The sequence below is a fragment of the Kogia breviceps genome, chromosome 6, assembly GCF_026419965.1.
Source record: "Kogia breviceps isolate mKogBre1 chromosome 6, mKogBre1 haplotype 1, whole genome shotgun sequence".
NCBI classification, from domain to species: domain Eukaryota; kingdom Metazoa; phylum Chordata; class Mammalia; order Artiodactyla; family Physeteridae; genus Kogia; species Kogia breviceps.
The window spans coordinates 146,693,842-146,716,316 of record NC_081315.1 but is presented as its reverse complement, the minus strand read 5'-3'; the positions used below and the strand labels follow the sequence as shown (position 1 = coordinate 146,716,316).

Below are 22,475 nucleotides of genomic sequence, written 5' to 3'. Positions count from 1 at the left end.
AAGCAAGGAAGGAAAAGATGCCCCATGCAAACTGTACCCAATCTGCAATGAAAGAAAATTCCACTATCAAGATAACTCACTATTCGGGTACCAGTTTATGGATAACGCCTCAAACCCATACACTGAAAACGACGATTCCTCAGGTCCATCAGGGGCCGGTAAGCAGAGAGGCTGACACGTCAGGTCTACGGACTGGAAGACGCAGGAGTATTGAGAGAGCAACTCCCCACAAACCGGTGAGCTCCTATCAAGCCCCGGCAGGCATTTTTGGTAGAATCTGACAAGTGGATCTTAAGATTCATATGGAAATGCAATGCCCTTAGAAGAGCCAAGATTACTTTGGTAAATTAAGAACAAAGTGTCTGATCTCAAAACTTAACCGTAAAGCACAAGTAATCCTAACAATGTGGCATTTATGACAGGAAGGATGGAATATACTCACTGACAGAACAGAAAGTCCAGAAGGAAACCTTGACAGTTAGGATCAATCAGCTACATTCAATTTTGGACTGTTAGTTGTTAGTATACAGAATTACAACGGAGTTTTGCATATGGATCTTGCACCCTGTAGCCTTCCCAAGCTCATTTATAATTCTTGACAGTATTCTTACAGACCCCTTGGGATCTTCTACAGCAAGATCAGCTGTCTACAAAATAGTTACACCTCCTCCTTTCCAACCTATGCGCCTAATTTCTGCTCCGCTAGCGCCTCCAGGACAAGGCAAGTAGACGTGACGGCTGTGGGCATCCTTGCCCTGTTCCTGGTCTCCAGGGAAAAGGTTCCACCTCTAGGGTCTTGGCTGCTCTGTATCAGACTGAGGAAGTGCCCTTCTAGTGCGTGTCTCCTAAGAGTTTCTACCACGAATGGTTGCAGAATTTTGTCAAACTCCTTTTTTGTTGTAAAGATCTTGTTTTTTTTAGGAATTTCATTCTACTAATATAGTAATTGATCTTCAGATGTCAATAACCCTGAATTCCTGAGATAAACCGCACCTGGTGATGGTATATAAACCCTTTTATATGTTGCTAGATTTGACTGCCTCGTATATTTTTAAAGAATTCTGCACCAATATTCATCAAGATCATTGTTCAGTTTTTTTCTCATGTTACCTTTGGCTGTGTTATTAAGATACCACTGACATAAAATGAATTGGGAAGTTTTTGATCCTCTCCTACCTTCTGACAGAGTTTATGTAGGACTGATATTAGTTCTTCTTTAAGTGTTTCAAAGAATTCACCCATGAAGCCAGTGAGAATTAGGCTTTTCTTTGTGGAAAGATTTTAAAATTACTAATTCAACTTCTTTATTTGATAAAGGTCTACCCAGACTTACTATTTCCTCTTGAGGTAGTTTTATTTCTTCAAATTTTTATTTATTTATTTTATCTTTGGCTGTGTTGGGTCTTCGTTTCCGTGCGAGGGTTTTCTCTAGTTGCGGTGAGCGGGAGCTTCATCGCGTGCGCGGGCCTCTCATTGTCGCGGCCTCTCTTGTTGCGGAGCACAAGCTCCAGACGCACAGGCTCAGTAGTTGTGGCTCACGGGCTTAGTTGCTCCATGGCATGTGGGATCTTCCCAGACCAGGGCCCGAACCCGTGCCCCTGCATTGGCAGGCGGATTCCCAACCACTGCGCCACCAGGGAAGCCCTTGAGGTAGTTTGATATTTTCTCTCTTTCTAGGAATTTGTCCATTGCATGTAAGTCATCTACTTTGTTGGCAGAGTTGTTCATAATATTCCTTGTAATCCTTTTATTATCTGTAGGATGTGTAATGGTGTTCCTTCTTTCATTTCTTATACTAGTAATTTGTGTTCTCTTTTTTTCTTGGTCAGTCTAGGCAAGAGTTTGCTAATTTTTTCAAAGGATAAACTTTAGGTTCCATTGGTTTTCTCTATTGCTTTTGTTTCCTATTTTGTAGATTTCTACTCTATTCTCTTGTAGCTTAAGGTGGAAGCTTAGATTACCGATTTTAGATCTTCTTCCTAATATAAGCATTTTAAGTTATACATTTCCCTCTAAGCTCCACTTTACCTGCATCCTATAAATTTGGTACACTGTATTTTCTTCCACTCAGTTCAAGATACTTTCTGATATTACTGGTGACGTTTTTTTCTTTGATCCATAAGCTAGTTATAATTGCATCGTTTAATTTCCAAATATTTGTTTTATTCTCAGAATATTTTTTCTGTTGATTTCCAATTTAATTCCATTGTGGCCCCAAAATACACTCCATATGAACAGTCCTAAGTATCAGGACTTGTTTTATGTCCCACTGTGTGATCTTTTCTGGAGAATGTCCCATTTGCACTTGGAAAGACTGTACACTCTGCTGTTGCTGGTGGTATCACGTATGTCAGATAAGCAGTCTCTTATCTTCTTTCTGATCACTTGTCTAGTTGTCCCATCAACTATTAATGGCGGGCTACTGCAATGCTCAAATCATGTGTTGAATTATTTCTCTTTTTAACTCTGGGCTCATGCGTTTGGGGACTTTCTTTTGTGGCGTTTGCCCTAACGGTTATGTCTTCCCGATAAATGGACCTTTAATCATCATGAAACGCCCCTCTGTCTCTAGAGACGTTTCCTATCTTACGACCTGTGTGCGTGATGTGAAGACGGCTGCTCCCGCTCCGTACTGGCTGGCTGGCTGGCTTGATGGACCCTGTACGTCATCTTCTCTCAGCCTGTTTGTGCCTCTGGGTCCGAGATGTGTCCCTTGCAGACAGCGTGCAGCAGTCTGATGTCTCTGCCTCTCTTGCACACGCATACCCGATGCCGTCCGTGGCTTACGTCCGCGTCTCCACTTGGCTCTTTGCTCCCCACATGTCTCGCGTCTTTTTCGTTCCTGCGTCCCTCACAGCTTTCCGCCTCTGAGGGGAGAGCACTGAGCCCCCCTGCTGGATGGTCGGCTCTTCTCCACTGGCGGCTTTTGCTCCGGGTACCTGCTCTGCTGTCAGGTGTATAAACATTCCCAGTCGCTGTGTTTCCCTGACGCCCTGTTACCACGAGCTGCTCCCCCTGCCCCTGGACTCCACAACAGTCCCTGTCCTGGTCTGTTTCTCTGATACTCGTGCCGCACCCCAGCCCTCATCTGGCTGCCACACGCACGGTGTCCTTTCACTTGGTGTCTGTGCTGCGGTACTTCGAGCACGTCTCTCGGAGGGAGCATGCGGGGCATCCCTTCACCGGTGTGGCCGGCTGCTCACGGGTGCTGGGTGGCTGACGTGCACCTGCACCTGCCATTCTGCTATTTACTGTCTGCACCTCATTCTTTTTTTTTTTTTTTTTTTTTGTGGTACGCGGGCCTCTCACCGCCGTGGCCTCTCCCGTCGCAGAGCACAGGCTCCGGACGCACAGGCACAGCGGCCACGGCTCACGGGCCCAGCCGCTCCACGGTACGTGGGATCTTCCCGGACCGGGGCACGAACCCGCGTCCCCTGCATCGGCAGGCAGACTCTCAACCACTGCGCCACCAGGGAAGTCCCTGCGCCTCATTCTCTTTTCTGCTAGTCTGCCCCTGTTGCCTTCTAAATGCTTTCCAATGTAATTATTTCAATTCCTCTTTTAAACTGCATTTTTGTTTTTTAAAAAACTGAAGTATAGTTAATTTACAACGCTGTGCTAGTTTCAAGTGTACAGCCACGTGATTCAGTTATACATGTATATATATATTTTTCAGATGCTTTTCCATTTTAGGTTGTTACAAAACATTGATAGAATGGATAAACAACAAGGTCCTACCGTAACAGCACAGGAAACTACATTCAATATCTGCCAGACCCCCAGTTCCTGAGGGAAAGATGCTCCCAGCGCCGGGCCCTGCCCCACAGGCTGGCCTGCAGACATTGACCTGAAACCCGCACCCCCACGGCAGCATGACGGTGGGGGCACAAGGTGGGGACGCTGGGCCGGGCACGAGGGTGGAGAGGATGCTGATGCCCACTGGACACCCCAGCGCCCAGGGGAAACGCCACCTCCAAAACCAAGGGAACCCTGATGGGTGGACACTCTAGCTGCCCAGGAGGATGGAGGTGGGCGGCACGAGAGGCAAGGGCCCTGGAGTGACAGATGGCCTGGGACACCAGGGGAGGGCAGGGCAGGGAGACAGGAAGACGCAGGCCTGACCTGTGAGCTGAGGCGGGGAGCACAGCGTCCACGCAGGGGAGGGGAGGGGGAGGCGAGGGGAGGGGGCAGGCGCAGCAGCGATGCCAAAGTGCAGAAGCAGATCAAGCCCAGCCAGGTGCTCAGGCGCAAGGGCGGCACCGAGAGGCCCTAGAGAGACATGGCTCAGAAAACCTACACCTCAGAGACAACCATCAGCATCTCAACTCCAGCAAGAAGAAAAATGAATCTAAGGACGGAGATGCTAGAAGCAACGGCAAGAAAGAAAACAGAGGAGCTGACGATTAAGAATGAATAAGCATTTATCTCAAATGTAAACGTTTCCACGATGACACCGAGGACACTTCCAGGGACTCGGCCCGAGTTGGGTGAGGGAGGGACTTGGGGTGGAAGATGGGGCGTGCGCCAGAGCCTGGTGCTTTGGGCAGGCGGGCAGGCTCACGCGGAGCCCCCGGGGAAGGGCCCGGGTGCTCACCCAGCAGCCACTCCAGCAAGCACCAGTAAGCACAGCAGGTCCTAGGATTCCTGTTCAAAGCCTAGGAGACAGGCCACGAAGGCCCGCCTCCCCTGTGCCGGGTCACGTGGGGCCCCACAGGTGCCCTGGATGGACCCAGGAGGGGCCCGTTCTGGGGGAAACGTGCCTCCACATGGAGCCACACCCAGCGGGTAAGTCCTTCAGCACGTGGGGACCGGGGTAAGGTGGCGGGTCTCCACTTACCCATGCGTCCATCCCGCGGCGGACTGAGCAGAGAGATCCTTGCCAGGCCAGGGGCGACCTCACGCTAGGTTGTAAGAAGAAAACAATTGGTTAATGCTCCAGAGCTGTCACTCAGGAGGAAAGAATCTCATTTGCTAAGAACACAGCTCCTTAGTCTCAGCTGCCTGAGAAACTCCTGTCTGACCTCGTCCTGGGTGGGAACGCGGCCGAGTGGGTAGGGCCCACGGTGGTGAGTGGACAAAGGGTCCACTGAGTGCTTTTAAGAGTCTCAGAAGAGGAAAAGTAACCCAACTTCTTGGCTGACATTAGGAATTTCAAAGTCCTGAGTAAATCCTCATTTGAGGAGCGTCTTGTCACCTTGCAATCCGGATGCCGACGGGCGTGGCTAGGGCTGGCGGGCAGTGCCCGGCACCAGGCCTGCTCCACGCCATGCACATGGCAGCATTCGCCGGGCGGCACCCCACCGCACCCGCTCTGCCCCCGGAGCCGCCCCTCTAACTGTAAGTGCACCGTGGGACCTGGGGCGGGGCACACAGCCGCTGCCAGGAATCCAGGCCTGGGGCTGCTTCTGTGCCCGTCTCTTCATCTCCACAGCCCATCCTGGCCCTTCCTGGGGCCCTAGACTCGGCCACCGCCCCACCTGTGCCCCTGCTGCGACCTCGGGCCCACCTTCCCAGCTCCCGCGCCCACGACAGCCCTTTGCTCCTGTCAAGCAGCCTCCCCGCCAGCTTGGCGGTGGCCTCGTTTCAGGGCACTCTCTGCGAACGTCCCCACCCCGGCGCTGCCTCCGGCTCACGCCTGCTGGCAAGACCCTGACCTTGGAGGGACCGGCCCCCACCCTCGAACGCTTTGCAAACAGCCTCGCACTGCCTGGCAGGCTGGCGCCCGCCCACCTGAGCGGCTTCCCCTGCCTCGGGCTTCCCTCCCCTGCCGCCACACTCCAGGCCCGTGCCCAAGGTGAGGGCCTCTCCGGGGTCTGCGGAAACGGCAGGGCCGGCTCGGGGGCCCTCACTGCTCAGAGTGCCCTCGTCCCGTTGCTGCTGTAGCTTTAACGTGGCTCGTGACGAGCTGGGCCTGACCTCACAGCCCTTCCTGCTGCTGTTTCTCGGCTGCGTTCAGAGCCTCCCTCCAGCTCGGCCACCCTCCCCAGACCCTCTGCGGCCGCCTGTGCACCGGCCCCGCCCCTCCTCCCACCTCCGGCCCGTCCTACACGTCAGGCCACGAGGGTCCAGCACAGGCCAACTCTGAAAAGTTATCAAAGAGAGGAAACGAAATCACTCCTGTCGGGTTAGCACCTATCTGGGGGAGGCTGCGGTAACAGGCGGAACAGGAAGTTTACAGATGCAGAGTGTCCAGGCTGGTGGCTGTGACGCAGGTGAGTGCTGGCCGTGGCCCAGGCCGGGGAAGGGCGCGGGCGCAGCAGCTCCAGGGAGCTGAGGTGCCGAGACAGGCCCCCACAGGACCCGCTTCTTCGAGCGCGCCTGGGAGCTGCTATCGAGGATTTGGGTTGTTGGCGGCCGTACTCGGCTGCCCTCAGGATTTCACCGGTCACCCCGGGCTCGGCTGCAAGCACATCTCGGCGTGGACGGCCAGGTGGTTGGGCCGATGTGGCAGAGCGGGACCACACCCGACCAGGGCAGCCAGGGCCAGGGAGGGGCCCAACCTTGGGCTGCACTCTGGGGTGGGTTGCCTGCCCTCCACCGGCCCATCAGCCACCAAGTCCCATAGTGCAACCGGGCTGGCTTGTGGGACGTGATTGACACGCTGTGTCACGGCCTCCTCCACACACCTCACTCCGTGGGGAGCTCCTGCCGCCAGAGGACAGGCGTTCCGGAGAGGCCCAGGCCCCGTGCCAGGAAGGCGTGGTGGAGCCGTGCACGTGTGCAGCCCCTCAGGGTTCCGCGGGGCCACGTCCTCACTGGAGGCCACATCCTGGAGGGGATGACCGGGAGGCCCCCGCCTGCTGCCCGCGGCATCGCCTCCCCCTGGGCTCACGGGCTCAAGCATGTCCTCGCTGTACACGTGGCTCAACCCCTCCGGGGAACCAGCACCTGCCGAGCAGGCCTCGAGCATCCACGGTCCAAGTCCCCAAGCGGAACCTCACCGGTGGGTCCCTCTCTGCTCGCAGGCGCGGCCTCTCCCTCCCTCCTAGGACCCAGGCCCGGTGCCGCAGGGTGGGAGGGGGGCAGGATCCCACTCTCCTCCTCCAGGACCTCCGTCGCCAAGACCACCAGACTCCTTCCGGGGTCACCTCAGGGAGCGCAGGAGCTGCCCTCTGTTCCACGGCCACAGTGTGGGCCCAGCCATGCCGTCTGCGGGACCTCCTGGGGGGGGGGTCTTGGGGTTTCCAGGAAACGCCTCACTGCCCCGCTCGGGGTTTCAGGGCAGCCCCTCCACAGAGGTGTGCGCACACCCACCCCAGGGCTGACGGGGTGTCCGGGAGGTGGGCCACTGGGTGGACAAGTTTTCCCTGAAAACGCGCGTCCCATTCTGGCAGCCACAGCCTTTGACTGATGGTTTTCCTGGAACGTGGCCGTGCCTGTTTGCTCCACACCGCGAGGGGTGAGTGCTGAGACGGTGACACAGGTCCACGAGGGTCCACCCAAGCCCGCATAGATGTTGGTCTAGAACCTCACTTTGGAATCTCAAATCAGTTTGTGGCATTCTGGTCCCAAGGCACAATTTCCAATGTGCCACCCAGGAACACACCATCGCTGAGCCGTCAGCCTTTATCTCTGGAATGTTCTTTAACCTCCAGAACGGGGCCACATGTGGGCCGGGGCCAAGGCGAACTGGCAGGCACCTGTGAGCTCCAGGCTGGGGGGACTGAGTCATGAGCGGCCGAGGTCTGGGGCAGGGCGGAGGTGCACCCACGCCCCCTTCTGGCGCTGGGAGACGGCTGACGAGGGGTAGGTGGGTGGGAAGCGTCTCCCACCGGAGCCCGGAGGGGCTCTGCTGCCCACCCGCCCCGGATGGCCCAGCCCTTCAGCCCGGGTGCCTCCACATCTGCTTCCAGGATGGCTCCCTGGGGACGGGCACCGCTTCTCACCAACCAGCCCACATGCTGGCATCCACCTCGCAGGTCGTGTACTCGGTGAGCACAACGGCACGAGACCTCCAGGCAAGACCGAGTTCAGACACAGCGGGGGAAGGAGGGCCCCCCCCACCGCAGAGCCCAGTGGCCCCACGGCTGCGCCCCAGCCTCCCTCCCAGGTCCCTCCCAGGAGCCGCCTGGAGATTGGCCGCCCAGAGTCGACGGCGCTGGCGTGCTTGACGGTTATCAGTGACGAGAAAACCGTCCACGCGAAGCATCTGGGAACCGGGCTCGCGGAGGGCAGGTGCGCTCACCTTTCTCCTCGGGGAAGGCGTAAGGTCAACTTCCATGGACTCCACCCTGTTACAATGAAACACGGTCACGGCCGGTTACAACCAAGTAACAAAAGCACACGAGGCCCTGAGGGCGGCTCTCCTTCCGACAGCTGCTGGGCACCAGGGGAGCTCGGTGATCACAGCCCCGCCGTGGTCAGCGAGGCCTGCACACCACCGTGCACCCACCCAAGGACACGGAAGCCCCCACCATCTGGCACAAGCGAGCCCTCCCGTCTCCCCTCCCACCGCCTGCCCCAGAAGGTCCCCGCGTGGCCTCCTCCTGGCTGGCTGCCCCCCTCCGGCCGCTGTCACTGGCGTCCCCTGCTTCCTGCTGGACTTCTGGGAGCAGGAGCGCTTACTTCCGCCCACCTGCCCGCCCCGCATGTTTCACGCAGGTAGGGCTGGGCCCACGGCAGTTCCCTAACTAATCAACCCAAAGGCTGCCGTGGGCTGTGGCCAGGCAGCCGCGCAGGAGCACAGGGAGGCGGGAAGAGGGCCTGCTCCCTACTTTCCCAACGAGCTTGGGAGGTGGGGTGGGGCGGCCAGGCTGATGGGGCCTCGGGAGACCTCATCACACCTGCTACCTGTGGGCTCAACTCCAACCTTCCAAGAGAAACACCCACCCCTCTCTCGTCCTGTTTCGTCCACGTCCCTCTTGTCCCAGAGTCAGAGGAGGCTCCCGGGGACGACACCCAGCTGTCCAGCCCAGGTCACGTGACCACCACCCACCGGTCCCTGCGGCCACAGGGATGGAAGTGGAGCTAGGCGCAAGCTGCCGGCGCCTGAAACACTGCCCGACGTTCGGGGGTTGGGGGTTGGGGGCTGGGGGTGCACACCTTTCAGAGGCTGATGAGTCCGGCGGCAGGAAGAGAGGCCCGCGGGGCTTTGTCGAAGGAGCTGTGACGAGAAACCTGGCGCTGGAGCCAATCGGGCCAACTCTGCACCTCGTCACAACCTTCCCCTTCCGGGCATCACTTTACTTACTTGGAGCTGGATTTTTTATTGTGCTGAAAGCCGTTTGTTGTGACAATCTCACACTAAATAGATGGAGAAAAGGCATTAATTGAGCCATAAACGTTTACTTCCAAGTAATTCCTTCCAACCTGAAGGTAAAGAAAACAGAAACAGCCTCCGTTCTCCGTGGCACTGCCCCCTGGCACCCTCCACAGCTTCAGTTACTGCACACGCCTGGCTGCACCCCACAGGAACGGAGGGATCCCTCTGACTCGCCAGAGCCCAAGACAGTGCCGAGAACACAGCAGGCGCTCAATAAAGGCCTGCCGAGCGGCCCACCGACCAGCGGGGGCGCTGGCCGTGCTGCGGCCCAGCTCCCTGAAGGGCACTCACTCCTGCTTCCAAGTGACTCAGTGGAACAAAGTGGGTGCCACGCTGGGCATGCGGGGAAGGCAAGTGTCCAAGGCCCCCTCGAGACAGGCCCTGTGACAGGGTCTGCAGTGGTGACACCACACCGTGCTTGGCGGGGCAGACCCGGGCAGGAGTGGTCTGGGGCAAGGGTGCCGCGTGGGGGGGACAGGCTCACCCCAGAGGGAGACGCAGGCAACGTGGTGCACGGAGAGCGGTCAGCGGGTGGGCCTGGCACAGAACCCACCGCGCCAGGAACGCTCCACGTGGAGCCCGAGGGAAACAGGCAGATTTGGACCCTGAAGACACCGACAAAGAGCCTGTGAGGCAGAGCGAGAATACGGCACCAAAAGTGGCCAGGGCTGGGCTGGAAGGGCGAGCCCGAGAGCCAGACAGACGCGGGAGAAGGCGTGGTGCGCGTGGAGCGGGGTGGGTGCTGTGGATGCCGGAGTCTGAAGGAGCAGGTCGCCAGGGGCAGACACCAGGTGGGGACAAAGCCACACAGGGAGAATGGGAAAGCTAAGGGCTGGACATTTTCCAGAATTAAGCAAAGACATGATTCCGCAGAAAGAAAGCAAACTGCACACCAAGGAGGACAGATCCCAGGGACTGGCCCGGGGGCCTCTCGTCCCCGTGTCAGGGTCAGGCCTTGCCCGCCACAGGAGGTCTTGGCCGCGCTGTCTCCCCGCAGTCCCTCAGGGAAGGGAGAAGCCTCCTCTGTTGCTGCGCCGGCCCGCAGCTCACTGACCCCAAACACGCCTTAAAAGGCGGCACCGGCAGCTCATGCCCCATCACGAAGGCGGGTGGGTGGAGGCCTTTTCACCCCAGACGAGGCTGAGTCCACACTGGTAGGCGCCCAGCTCCAACTCTGGCTGGTGGCCCCTGGGCGCCCACGCTGACCCCAGCTGCCCGTTGGGCAGACAGCAACCCCGCAGGTTAACCTGTGGCCCCCAAATTGGGACTTCTGAACATTCACTGCGTTCATAACGTGTCTCATAAAACCGAGAACGTGGGTGAACACGGGTGGTGCTGTACTGACCCCCGGGGGCCAATGGGCCCAGGGCTGCCACAGGGCCCGGACCAGGGCACGGGTGTGCTGCATGCGCTCTCCAGGGAACTGCAGGTGGGGTTCACTCTCCTCCCAGGCCCCCCTCCCGTCACCCAGGAATCACTGGGGGCCCCCCAAGGGGAACCACTCATGTTTTTAAAACTTCTTTTTGTCTCCCTCCCCTCCCCTCCAGTTCCCTGCGTTTCTGCTCTGACAGAAGCTCCTAGCCAATGGAAATGCTCTTTCCTCTGCGCCCTCGGTTACGACAGGGCCGAGACAGACGAGCAGTCGCGACAGCGGGCCCTCCGTCGCCCTCGCGCCCCGGGGGCTCACCTCTGCGGCCGCTCCATCCTCAGCGCTGCCCTCCTGAGGGACTCCTCCAACTGAAAAATCTAAACACAATTGAACGACTTCCAGTTACCACGTGCACGACACCAAGCAACAGTTTAGACGGAACACGTGCATCCTCAATTTCTTAAACCACAAATCAGAATGTGAGTTACGTGGCAGTGGCCCTCACGCTATTTATGAGTGAACGTGCACCGAGTCCAGGTCATCAGGTGTGTAGGAAATAAGCGCTGGGTGACACGACCGCTGCTCTCACTGCCGGTCAACTGGAGTTACCTTTTCTCCGTAGAAGGCTAACAGTCTCCTCCTGTGCTTTTCTTGAAATTCAGAAACCTGCAAAGACAACACGTGTCAGCTGCTGATGCGCGCGTGGTCGCTGCCGCAGAGGCCGGTGGGGACTTCCTGCAGCCGCCAGCTCTTCCCAAGACGTGGCCCCGCTGCAGCCTGGCAGCCAGAGCCAACGCCGGCAGAGCCCGGGCTGCGTGGGTGCTCACGGCAGGGTGCACTCCACCCAAAGGCAGCGAGGGCCGCAGGTTCCACATGAGGGTCGCGTGGGCGTGAGGGGTGCTGTGCCTCTCTTCCGTGTGGCTTCAGTGGCCCTCGGGGTCCAGGCCATGGGATGGGACGCATTCCACAGGGGTCCATCACCATGTGCTGTCCCTCAGGCAACAGCAACTGGATCACAGGTGGCCTCCTGACCAGACAGACCAACCAGGAACCCCCTGACCTGCCACCATGACTGGGCCTGCGCCGGGCAAGAACGCCACTGGGCAGACAGGAAGGGCCATGCCGTTCCAGGAGCCCAGTGACCTTGACTGGACATCCAGGGCCAGTAGTGCCTGGAACCAGCACCACCCCTGGTCCTCCACTTATATGAGCCCCAACCTCCATGTCTGTGGTGCCGGACCAGTCCCTGAGAGCGCCCACGTACATTAGAAAACGGCGACTGTGATGTCCTCAAGGGAAGAGAGAGCTAGTTTCAGCACTGGAGTTTCAGACGACACCCACTCTCTCAAAACACTGAACTGAATTCCTTAAACCTAATTCTTGTCGCCGTCTGCGCACAGCTGACACACAGCAGCATCAGGTGCTGGGCAAACTGGGATTTGAAGTCCGCATCGGATGAACGCGTCACCCACTTCACGCCCCGCCAGGAGTCTGCCAACACGCGTGCAAACATCCAGGGACGGTGGCCTTTTCCCTGGGGCTCAGTCGTCTGGTCCAAACTGAGGGAGAAAAATCCGTCTGTGGAAAGGAGGCTGGCCCAGCCCACCCATCTACAGGCCAGGCCACCTCCAGAGGGCGGGGCTGTGGTCAGGAGGGACAAACACCCTCTTTAGAGTCTCCTGGCCTCCTGGCTCCTGTATCTTCTGAGGGATTCAGAGCCCTTGGGTCAGGGGACTTGCTCCACAGGGCTCCAGCGAGCCCCTTGCTCCGTGAGACCAGGGATGCCGAGTCTCCACCCAGGGGAGGGTCGACGGACACAGGTTCTGCCCAGAGCGTCCGCCTGTGGAAGGGGCGCCCCAAGGGGACCCCAATGCCGGTCCTGCACAAGTCCTCATGATTCGCGAGGCCCCGTCCCCGAAAGGCCCTGGACTGCGCCGACGGCTCTCAAGTCCCGCTGCCCCCGGGCCCAGCAGGCAGACTCCCGGGTCCTCAGTCTGAGCGAGGTGAGGCCCCCGTCAGCCCGTGACCGGGTGCCTTTTCCTCACAGCGCGCAGGGCACTGAGGCAGGGCCGTCGGGTTCCTGACCGAGGGGGGGCCGTGCACAGCTGGGAGGGGTTTTGTATAGACAGTTCTCAAGCCACCTTCCCCAATCACCTTCAGCAAGACACAGTGACAGTCACCTGTCTCCGCAGCTCACTCCTCCCGTGTGTCCTACGCCTGCGGCGAGAGACTAATGTCCCGCGCTGACCCCTGACATCGTGTCTTGGTGCAGGGCCCAAACTGAGACACAGACAGCACCGCCTCTGGGAGCAGCCCCAGGCCGTTCTGGAGAGGCTGGGAGCGGGCCACGCTCCAGCCGGCACACGGGACCCCGCCTCGCAGGCACTGGGGCTCAGCAAGGCCTGTGGACAGGCCAGTGGCTATCTCGACCCTGGCAGGCCATTTTTGAATGAGGGCCTTGGTGAGGACAAGCGTGCAGGCCCCCTGTGGCTGATACAGACGCGACAGGACAGGTGAGGCCACAGCAGGGGCGGTGCCACGGGCAAAGCTGGCCCTGGGAGAGGGGCCGGCTGGTGGGGCGCCTGAGCGGCCGGCGAGAGCAGCCCCACTGAGCACGCAAGGCTCACGTGGGCTCGGGGGCAGCCCGGACCCCGCGGCCACACGCCACCTGCACTGGTTGGGGCACCTGAGGCTGAGCGCTGTGGCCTGGGCAGGGGTCAGACGGTTCCAACGAGACAAAATGAAGACGGGCCCGAGTCCCCATCTGGGTTGAGACACAGGTGAGGCCTGCTGAGGCCACACGGAGCCTAGAGGCCGCGCCGGACGGCGGCCGGGCCGGCTCTGCTCAGAAGCCAAGGAGGGGCTGACCCGCACGGCCGCTCCGCGCTGCTGCCCGGGGGCGGCAGGAGGACGGGGCCGGAGGAGCACAGGGCACCTGGGCGGGGTCGTGGGCCTGAGAGCAGCACAGCCCGCGGGCTCCGCGCCGAGGACTCCCACCTCCAGCCTCGGGGCCGGGGCGTCAGAGGCAGGCGGCTCCAGGGGCAGAACGAGACCAGGAGGCTGAGTGGGCAGCTCCGGGGCAGGAACGGGCCTGGCTCTGCCCCTGCCCTGGCACGTCCAGGGCCCGCGCCCACGTGCCCACAGCCCTGCTCCCAGGCTGGCTGCACGCTCCTCGGGTTGCCGAGGACCCACAGAGGCTGTCACACGGGTCTTACCTGCCAACATTTACCCTGCGAGAAATGAATACTGAGAAACGTGCGATGTTCATTAAATCCATTTAAAGTAACAGCAAACCCAACGGGCCAGCACGCAGAGCGGGCTGCAATGTCCTCTGTCGTGTGGCCGCTCTGCACTTGAGGTGGGCGGGTAACCACCAGGTGGCGGACCCAAGGCCGCTGGGCTGCCCCCCACCACGCCGGGGTCGTGGGGCCTGAGATGGAGGGGCGGCCCCAGGCCCCGTGCTGGGCTGTCCTTGGTGAGACTTCTCCAGGCGCAGGGCTACCTGTGTACCTCCCAACACAGGCGGCTCTGGCCCCACGACCCGGCCCGAACGAGGGTCCCACTGCAAAAGGGGCGATGCGGGCAGTCCCTGACCCCCGACCCCAGCGCTCACCCTGTGCTGATGCTGAGTCTTGGGGCACCCCTGCGTCCCCCTGGAGCAGTGCCAGGATGCTGGGGGACAGCCATGGCCCCGCTGGTGCTTCTGGCCACGTAGGAGCCAGAGAGGGGATGGGGAGGGGAGGGGCTGGTCTTGGCAGGCTGGCTGACCACGGCCTGCAGACGTGCAGGCCAAAGGGCAAGAGCGGTCGGGCGGGCGGCGCTGCCCCAGGGAAGGGCCTCGGCCTCAGGCGGCTCCCGGCCGCTCCTCCACGCGGCCTCCGAGGGCAGGTGGCAGGCGGCCAGCGGTGGGGGCTGCGCCTTTAACAGAAGGACAGCGGGGGGGACCACAGGCTGTCCAGTGACGTCCAGGGAGGAATGTGAGGAGGGCACGGATGCACAGCATTAGGGGCTGGGCACGGGGGCGAGTGTGTGAAGCAGCGAACGGGGGACGTGCACGGTGACGAGGAGGGTCGGGCAGGCACGGATGCCACGGGGGCCACAGGGTGGGCGAGGGCTGCACAAGTGACCCTCAGGAGAGGACAGCGTCACAAGCAGCCCACTGCCTAGAGTCCAGACAGCCCTAGCCCCGCCTTCCAAACCCCAGATCTAAGGTCTGTCCCTCGAATCGTGAGGCTCAGTGGGGCGTCCTGACCAAGCGACCACTGTGTCCTGACACCCAGCAAAGGCACAGAGACCACGGGACAGAGCGCACGGCTTCGCCACAGTGGGGGTGGGAGACACTCGCCGACCGTGTGTCCAGAGTGGACTGGTCTCCACAACCAAGTCTCCAAGGGCTGAAGGAAAAGCCTAGGACTCACCTGGGAGGTCTCCCTTGCATACTTCCTGCACAGGCCGTCTATGCCCATGAAGAGCGCCTGGATGTCAGCGTCTGTCTGAAAGAGAAAAGGCTGCTTGCACCGCCACTGCCTCCACGGGCCAGGGCTCTACGCGCTTCAGGGCCCGGACTCAGCCACAAGGACATCACGGCTGCGTCCAAGGGGCACCGAGCACTCCACGGCGCAGGTGCGGGACGGTGCCACCTCCTCGAGAACCAAGGGCAGTGCTGAGGGGCTCCAGGCGGCTGGGGGGAGCCGCGTACAAAGGCAACAGTGAAATCAGAAGTGGGGAGAGTGATGGGCACGACTTCAAACTGCTCACAAGTACGTGTTACTTATTTATTTTACTTTTAAAAATAAATTTATTATTTATGTTTGGCTGCGTTGGGGCTTTCTCTAATTGTGGAGCGCAGGCTCGGTAGTTTTGGCACGTGGGCTCAGCAGCTGTGGCACGCAGGCTCTAGGTGTGGGGGCTTCAGAACTTGTGGCTCGCAGGCTCAGTAGTTGTGGCTCATGGGCTCTAGAGCGCAGGCTAGGTAGTTGTGGCACAAGGGGTCAGTAGTTGTGGCACGTGAGCTCTAGGTGCGCAGGCTTTAGTAGTTGCAGCACGCAGGCTCAGGAGTTGTGGTTTGCGGGCTCTAGAGTGCAGGTTTGGTAGTCGTGGCACATGGGCTTAGTTGTTCCACGGCATGTGGGATCTTCCCGGACCAGGGCTCAAAACCATGTCCCCTGCATTGGCAGGAGGATTCTTAACCACTGCGCCACCAGGGAAGCCCCGTGTTATTTAAAAAGCAAACATGAAAAAGTAGGGTTTACAAACTGGCACCTGCCCACGTACACTCCTTGTGCAGATACACCTGCCTCCTGCCCTCACCCACCACCCGGCCACAGCAGCACGAGAGACACCGAAGGGCCGGGACAAGGACACACACAGGCTGATGAAACCATGAGCCTGGGCCCCTCCCAGTCTGTACCAAGCATACGGGCCCAGCCGCTCCCCATCTCTGCTGAAATGACAGTAACACAGCACTTAGGGAAAGCAAGATCCGAGCTAGAAACTAGGAAATGCACTAGAAGGGCCAGGGCCCCCAAGGAGCTTCTGGAGGACCCTGTGGAGGGGCGGCTGCAGGGGAAGCGGCTCCAGAATCCACTGCTAACTCAGAGGAGGGCTGAGCGGGGCGCCAGGAGGGCAGGGGGCCCGTGGCAAGGCTCCACGTGCACGTGAGCCCCGCGCTTGGCCTCTATCCGAGACCCTGGACAGCACCCAACGCCTCGAGCCCCGTCTTCCAAGGGAAACAGGACAGAAGCCACGCCTCCCTTGAGGGCCTGGGTGAGGCCTACACACTAGGGGCAGGGGCCCCAGTGAGTGGAGACCAGACTGACGCCCACAGAGAACCTGGTCCTACACAAAGACCTCCATGGGCCAGGAGGGAGGCGAGGGTGTCAGCACTGACCTGTCAGGGCCCAGGGCCTTCCTTTCTTCTTTTTAAAATTTATTTTTATTGGAGTATAGTTGCTTTACAATGTTGTGTTAGCTTCTACTGCGCAGCAAAATAAATCAGCCAATGTATACATTTATCTCCACCATTTAGGACACTACAGTGCATGGAGTTCCCTGTGCTACACAGTGTGCTCCCATCAGCTGTCTACTTTACATATAGTAACAATAGCATGTATGTGTCAATCCCAATCTCCTAATTCCTCCCACCCCACCCCTTTCCCCCTTGGTATCCATACATTTGTTCTCTACATCTGTGTCTCATTTCTGCTTTACAAATAAGATCATTTATATCATTTTTCTAGATTCCACATATATGCATTAACATACGAAATTTGTTTTTCTCTTTCTGACTGACTTCACTCTGTATAACTGTCTCTAGGTCCATCCACGTCTCTACAAGTGACCCGATTTCATTCCTTTTTATGGCTGAGTAATATTCCATTGTATATATGTACCATATCTTCTTTACCCATTCCTCTGTTGATGGACATTTAGGTTGCTTCCACGTCCTGGCTATTGTAAATAGTGCTGCTATGAACACTGGGGTGCACGTGTCTCTCTTTTTTAAATTAATTAATCAAATTTATTTTTGGCTGCACTGGGTCTTCGTTGCTGCATGAGGGCTTTTCTCCAGTTGCGGCGAGCGGGGGCTACTCTTCATTGCGGTGCGCGGTCTTCCCATCGCGGTGGCTTCTCTTGTTGCGGAGCACGGGCTCTAGGCGTGCGGGCTTCAGCAGCTGTGGCCTTGCGGGTTCTAGAGCACAGGCTCAGTAGTTGTGGCTCACGGGCTTAGTTACTCTGCAGCATGTGGGATTTTCCCGGACCAGGGCTCGAACCCGTGTCCCCTGCACTGGCAGGTGGATTCTTAACCACTGCGCCACCAGGGAAGCCACATATGTCTTTTTGAATTATGGTTGTCTCTGGGTATATGCCCAATAGTGGGACTGCTGGGTCATATGGTAGTTCTGTTTTTAGTTTTTAAGGAGCCTCCATGCTGTTCTCCATAGTGGCTGTGTCACTTTACATTCCCACCAACAGTGTAGGAGGGTTCCCTTTTCTCCACACCCTCTCCAGTGTTTACTGTTTGTAGATTTTTTGATGACGGCCATTCTGGCCAGTATGAAGTGACACCTCACTGTAGTTAGGGCCCAGGGCCTTTCTGAGGGGAAATACGGACGGAGTCCCCAAATGGGACAGGAGAGGGGGGAGAGACTGCACTCCACAGGCACGGATACCCCAACAGAAAGCCTTTGCTTTCCCACTTCTAGGAATTTATGGTCTAGAAATAGTCTTACAAGTATGCAGAACTATGGTAAAAAAAAATGTTCACTGTAAGATTGTTTGAAATAGAAAAAAACTGAAAAAACCCAAAGGTTTACCAATAGGAAAATACTGCCGTACCATGCAATCACTTTTAGAGAATGTGGCTGTGTATATTTTAGAAAATGTAGTGTCAACTGGGAAACACCTTATAAAAGATAAATCACACTAAACACCCAGAAAAGGATCCACACTCCTGGCTGTCATCCTCTTCAGGAAGTAGGATCTGGGGGACTTTCACATTCTCTGTTATGATTTTCTGTTATATTTGAGTTTTATGTAATTTTATATTATATTTGTAATCAGAAAAGCAATTTTTATAGATTAAACATCAGATCAAATACACATCTTAGACCTTAAATGGGAAGGGATCAACTTCACCGACTTTTCCTCAGCCCTCTTAATTAGAAATGACCCCAGGAAAACCAAACTCCGCCACCTTCCTGAGGAGCTGGTGTTGTACTGAAGAAACAGAGGCACCCGACTTCCGTTCCCAGGAGCACCACACCTCCTAATGGGGCCAGGCTCTGGCTAAGGAGAAAGCTGTGCAAGGTATTCAGAACCACGCTATTGGCCTTTACGCACAAAGCTTGTAAGATCCCCTACTGCACGTAGCAAAACAAACAAAAGTTTCAGACACCGCAAATGACTAAAAATTGAACGTCACATTTAAAAAGAAACACTGTGATTAACTTTCAGATACTACAGATTTCAACTTACACGTTTCGAAAGCAGAACTGTACGACATGGAACTTTACAAATCAAGCATTCATCTCTTTTACCTATAATAGAAAGCAAATTTTACTCTATTATAGTGAGTAGTGCTTTTAAATACATATGAATGCAGACCTTCTTGCAAAAGCATACAGGATTACAGCACTTGCAGTGGACAAGCCTGTGGGCGTGCACATAGCTGAAAAGACTTACATAAGTAACAATCTTTTTTTACTTGTTTTGCAAATATGCTCCAAAACGGTGGCCATAAAGATCAACAACACAAACTTAGATCAGTCCCAGATATTTCTTACAATCCGATTTTATAGGAATAACTTAACTTAAATTTTAAACTCTACAAAATGAAAAGCTCCTCCCACCCACCTGGCAGCTACAGTGTTTTGCTCTGCCCCTTGGCCTCGCCCCTGTGGCAGCTGGGACAGCTCACCGGCGGGCGTCGGGGCGTTTACTGAGCTCTTGAGACGGGCCAGGCGGTGCCGGCTGAGGACGGAGGTGTCGTGCCCCTGGCCACGGCCACCCCTCGCTCAGGCTCCTCCCTGTGGGACCCCGCCTCCACATGCTCCTCCTCCACCGGCTGGCCCTGCAGCCCTCAGGGCTTCCAGCTCCTGGTTCGGCCCTGCCTGGTCCTCACAGCCTCTGATCTTGGCTTCTCCGGGAGGCAGCTTGGAGGCCAGCCGTTGGTCCACACCCACCCACCACGGGCCCTTCCAGGCAGCACAGCAGCCCAGACCCGGGGCTGCCTCCCCCTCGCCCCCAGTTCAACACGGTTGAGAAGCAGGAATCCAGCACTGCGGAATCTGCAGCATCGCTGGGCACCCCTCTGCTTTTCTTGGTCATTTCCCCCCAGTTCCCCGTGGGGGGTACTCAAACAAGCCCCCGTGTCATCTACTGATAGAGAGGTCCGTCTTGCGCACCTCTCTCCCCCTGCACCACACGGTGGCCCATGCGCACGGCCTCCTTCCTCTGTCTTAGGACGCAAGGCCGCCCAGGCCAGGCCTAACCCTCCACCTGTGCTCATCTCCTCTTCTTCCCACAGCCCCGAGGGCTCCTGTCCTCACTCAGACGCCCTCCCACTAAACTCCGCCCCTAGCCCTCCCTGGCGCTTCCCAGCCCCAAGCCAGCCTGTCCCCACCATCCCCACGGCATCACGCAGGTCACCCACCCACTAAGGCCAGGGCCACATGCCGATGCGCTGGCTGACTGCGCTGGGATGCCCGGTTTGACGTTTGTGCTTTCTCTTGCCCTCACAGCCTCCTCCCGTCTCCACCCACCTTCTTTAGGAAGTGCTTTTCCCCAGGCGAGAACGGGCTCCTGCATCCCCTGCCTTCAGCCCTCGTGTCACCCAGCATCTCCACTCTCCTCTCTGCACTAACCTCTCCCTGCTGCACTCCAGCTGCCCGGACTCCTAGACCCTCGTGTGTCCTCACAGCCCGCCTCGGTCTCTCCCCGCATGGCTCTCCCTGGAACCTCCGTGTCCAAAGGTGAGGTCCTGAGCCTCACCTCAAACCCGCTGTCTCCCCGCAGCGTCCTGGATGGCCACGGGAACCCCACCACCAACCCCGGCGAGTTCCACACGTTGGAAACCGAGATGCCTTTCTGCACCCAGGTCTGCCCAACCTGCCCGCTGCTTCTGTCCAGCCCCGCGGGCGGCTGTCCTGCTCTGACACCTCTCCCCTGTGCAAGACGCCGCTTCTTCCCCAAGCCCTGCCGCCCACCAAGTTCCACTTCCCCCAGCCACGCAGACCGAGACTCAGCCAGCCCACCCCTGGGCACACGACGGTGCTCGCCCCCAGACCCCAGCATGAACATGCCTGAAGCACCACCTGTGACAGCCAAAGCCTGGAAGAGCCCGAGGGTCAGCCGCGAGCTGGGAAATACACCAGGACACGGCGTCGGTCCGAGCAGCAGGGAAGGGGCACCAGGGGCAAGTGTGCACCGAGGATCCCGCAGCGAGAGGCCCAGGCAAAGGCCACACGGGGTGTGTGTGTAGGGGGGGAGCCTGCTGCCCGATGGACCACCCGCTCACCGGGGTTAAACAGTCCAAGGCGATGTACACCAACACGGGTCAGGACAGTGGTTTTCCTTGAGGAGGCCTGGGGTGTGTGTGTGTGTGAGATGTTCTGATTCTTAATCTGTGAGCTGGTTTCCCAGGTAGGTCACTTTATGAGAATTCATTGCGCTTCCATTTAGGCTTTATTCCTGTATAAACTCTATACGTCAATAAAAACATTTCACAAGAAGAAAAGTACACATCAATCACGTCACTGCCCGCTGCCCGCAGACGAGGCCGGGGCCTCCCTAGCAGTCCTCTCCCGCCTCAGGCCTCCCCCTTCCTCCCACCTCCTCTGCCGGGGACACTTCTGAATCCCCCCCGCTTCCGCCTGCGCTTGTCCTTACAGGGACCAGCCTGAGGTCGGACCCCACGTGGCAGGAGGGACAGTGCCGGAACTAAGACACTCGACCGGGGCGCTGCCGGCCCTCCCTGTGGCCCCTACAGGCCCTGCCCCCCCAGCCCGCAGGCAGGCGCCCAAGAGTCGCGACCCGGAGCCTCTCAGCCTGTGCCCCCCCACCCCCGTACGCCCCGCCCTCCCCCAAGGCCCCCTGCTCCGAAGGTCCTCTCTCCCCCCACCCCAGGCCCACTGACTCTCTCCCCCAAGGTCCCCTCCCCTGGAAGCCCCGCTCTCTGGCAGACCCCCCCCCGCCCAGCCCAGGGGTTCAGGTGTGGGCCTGGCCCGAGGGCTCTCAACGCCCTGACCCCGTCCTTACCTTTGCGCAGGCAGACATCGCAGTACACGTGGCCGCAGTTAGTCAGGCTGAAGCACGCCGTCCCCTGGGGTGGCTGGAAACAGCGATTACAGAACACCCAGCCAGCCATGCTCCGCAGCGCTTTCCTCCGCTGCTGCCGCCGCCGCCACAAGGCCTAGGCCCAACCGAAGCCTTCCTGAGACCCACGCGAGACCCAGACGCGAGATCTGGGCGTGGCCTGAGGGCTGCAACTCCACGCCTGCGCACCAGAGTGCGGCGTTGATTCCCGCCAAAACTCCTGCGCTGGAAGGTACCAACCCGGGAAGAGAGGGAGGTTAGAATTAGACTTGCCCCTCTGCGGGTTGTTTTGGCTGGACGTCGGGGAGGAGGAACATACAGGCGAGGACCTGGCCTCGCTCTTTCCAACGCTGCAATCTCCAGCGATTCTTCTGAGGGCAGCGCGTTGTAGTCCGGGACCTATGTGCCCCCCCCTCCCCCGGGCGGCGCCGAGGTGGGTGTGCCGGGACGCCGGCGCAGGCGCAGAGCGGTGGGAGGCCGCTGCACCTCCCGGAGCAACGGCGGAGCAGCGGCGGAGCGACGGCGGAGCTTCGACCTTGAGACGCGGTGTGCTGAGCGGACCGGGTAGGTGGACCAGGTGGCCCCTCGTGCCCTCCATTATGCAGGGGTGGGGGAGGTCAGGGTGAGGGGCCCTCAGTGCTCGCCATACTGGAAGCGGGAGGCAGAGGGTCCTTGGGGCCCCGGAGGATGAGGGCCGGGAGACAGGAGGGATGGAGGTCAGGATCAGGATGGGTGTGAGTGGGGCCCAGGGCCCACTGGCTGGACCCCATGGTCGAGATGGGCCGGTCGGGCCCGGCGCCGTTGCTTGCTTCTAACACGCACATGTGAAAAGGCTTGACGTGGGGGAGGTTATCTCGCTTTTAAAAGCGGTGGATAGGGGAGTTGGTGGAAGGGACTCTCTGTACTGTTTTTTGCAACTGCTAGTGAGCTTATGCTTATTTTAAAATGTAGAGAAAATAAATGGAAGTTGCTTTGCATAGAATTACACTCCTTGCGGGATGCCCCATCCTCTCCAAAGAGCAGTTTCTA

At 58.4% G+C, this 22,475-nt stretch overlaps 1 protein-coding gene across 1 annotated transcript; it reads right to left on the bottom strand.

Moving 5' to 3' along the window:
- Positions 1–4,635: 4,635 nt before the first annotated feature.
- Positions 4,636–21,594, bottom strand: RNF212 (ring finger protein 212). Its single transcript, XM_059066151.2, has 10 exons — positions 21,390–21,594; positions 18,609–18,670; positions 15,050–15,124; positions 11,241–11,297; positions 10,950–11,008; positions 9,191–9,243; positions 9,043–9,103; positions 8,186–8,231; positions 4,838–4,901; positions 4,636–4,745 (listed from the first exon to the last, which is right to left on the bottom strand). Exons 1-10 carry the CDS (start codon positions 21,496–21,498, stop codon positions 4,636–4,638), a joined length of 696 nt encoding a protein of 231 aa, XP_058922134.1. The 5' UTR covers positions 21,499–21,594.
- Between the last annotated feature and the right edge of the window lie 881 nt (positions 21,595–22,475).